Source organism: Nicotiana tabacum, chromosome 9, assembly GCF_000715075.1.
Source record: "Nicotiana tabacum cultivar K326 chromosome 9, ASM71507v2, whole genome shotgun sequence".
Lineage (NCBI taxonomy): Eukaryota > Viridiplantae > Streptophyta > Magnoliopsida > Solanales > Solanaceae > Nicotiana > Nicotiana tabacum.
In genome coordinates this window covers 77,122,638-77,123,896 of record NC_134088.1, presented here as the reverse complement: position 1 = coordinate 77,123,896, position 1,259 = coordinate 77,122,638, and the positions used below count along the sequence as shown (strand labels likewise).

Sequence of the window (1,259 nt, the reverse complement as noted above, 5' to 3'; positions counted from 1 at the left end):
AGTTTTAATTAGAGCAAATCTTCCTCCTCCTCCACTTCATCTTCATCATCATCATCATCATCATCATCATCATCATCATCATCATCATCATCATCATCTTCTTCTTCTTCTTCTTCTTCTTCATCATAATCATCTTCTTCTTCGTCCTCTTCTTCTTCTTCTTCTTGTGTAGCCATTGCAATATTCGCTAGATCCACTCCAATTTTAATTATATCAATTAACAGGTTGCTATCCTTTGCAGAAGTTGATGATGATGATGATGACGACGACGACTACGAGGAGTTCGTAACTATGAATTTATCTCCTAAAGCATGCGAAAACGTCAAAGTTCCAAAACTTTTGTTCTCATTTGAATCATTTCTTTGCACTGGAAAAGTACATTCTCCTTTATAACGAGGAGCTAGAGAAACGAGCAGCTCCCCTACGTATTTATCATCTGAGAAAGTCCTTTTGCAAAACAGCTCAATCTTAGAAGGAATAGTACTCCCTTTTATGATATCTTTCTCGGGCACAATGAAGCAAAGAGTGGTATTCCGCTTAGGATTCGTCTCGTTCACACGATCCACTTCTGTGCACTTTGTTTTTCCTGCCATTGAAACCTTTGCATAAACTTTCATTCGACCGAATTCTCGAACATCTAGGAGGTCACTAGCAGAATGGACTGTAAAATAAAAATATCTGGCCTTCATGTTTAGTGGTATTACTTTATTAAGGTGCATGAAAAATCAGCTGTTCAAACGAATGAATTTATAGCGCTTATTTTAGAACTCAAGGATGAGGACCAAAAGAGCTACTAACCACAAATCTAGAAAAATGATGATCCGTTGATCTAGTCAATTAACGAGTCAGTGTTAATAATTTTTATAGTATGTTGATACGATAGACAGTATGGACGAAGAAATCAGAATTATATTTAATGCAATTGTAAATTTCATTCGGAATCAATGCATACATCGTACTCTTGCATGTGCTCTAAGGTCCACATGAAACGAGACTTGACTGGAGCAAAGGTCTGTGAAGAGAGAAGAGAGTAAAACTCGTAAGACTTTAAGTCATCCAATACTCCGAAAGAATAGTTAATTAAGAATTGAAACAACTATATTGTATTTACTTTATCTTAAATAAACCAATAAAAAAGGCTGAAGAATATTTCTTCTTTGAACTACTTCTAACATCGTTTTAAGCTTTTCAATTAAAACGGCTCAAAGATACTCTTAATATGATTGTTTACCCTTAAATTTGGATAACAATTAAATTTA

The 1,259-nt window shown here is 34.8% G+C and overlaps 1 protein-coding gene across 1 annotated transcript; it reads right to left on the bottom strand.

Annotated features, from left to right (window-relative positions):
• Positions 1–272: 272 nt before the first annotated feature.
• On the bottom strand, positions 273–689 carry LOC142163972 (uncharacterized). Its single transcript, XM_075221128.1, has one exon. The coding sequence runs from the start codon at positions 687–689 to the stop codon at positions 273–275; it is 417 nt and encodes a 138-aa protein (XP_075077229.1).
• Positions 690–1,259: the final 570 nt, after the last annotated feature.

Coding starts and splice junctions, on each gene's coding strand:
- LOC142163972 (XM_075221128.1), bottom strand. CDS start 689: ATGAAGGCCAGATATTTTTATTTTACAGTCCATTCTGCTAGTGACCTC.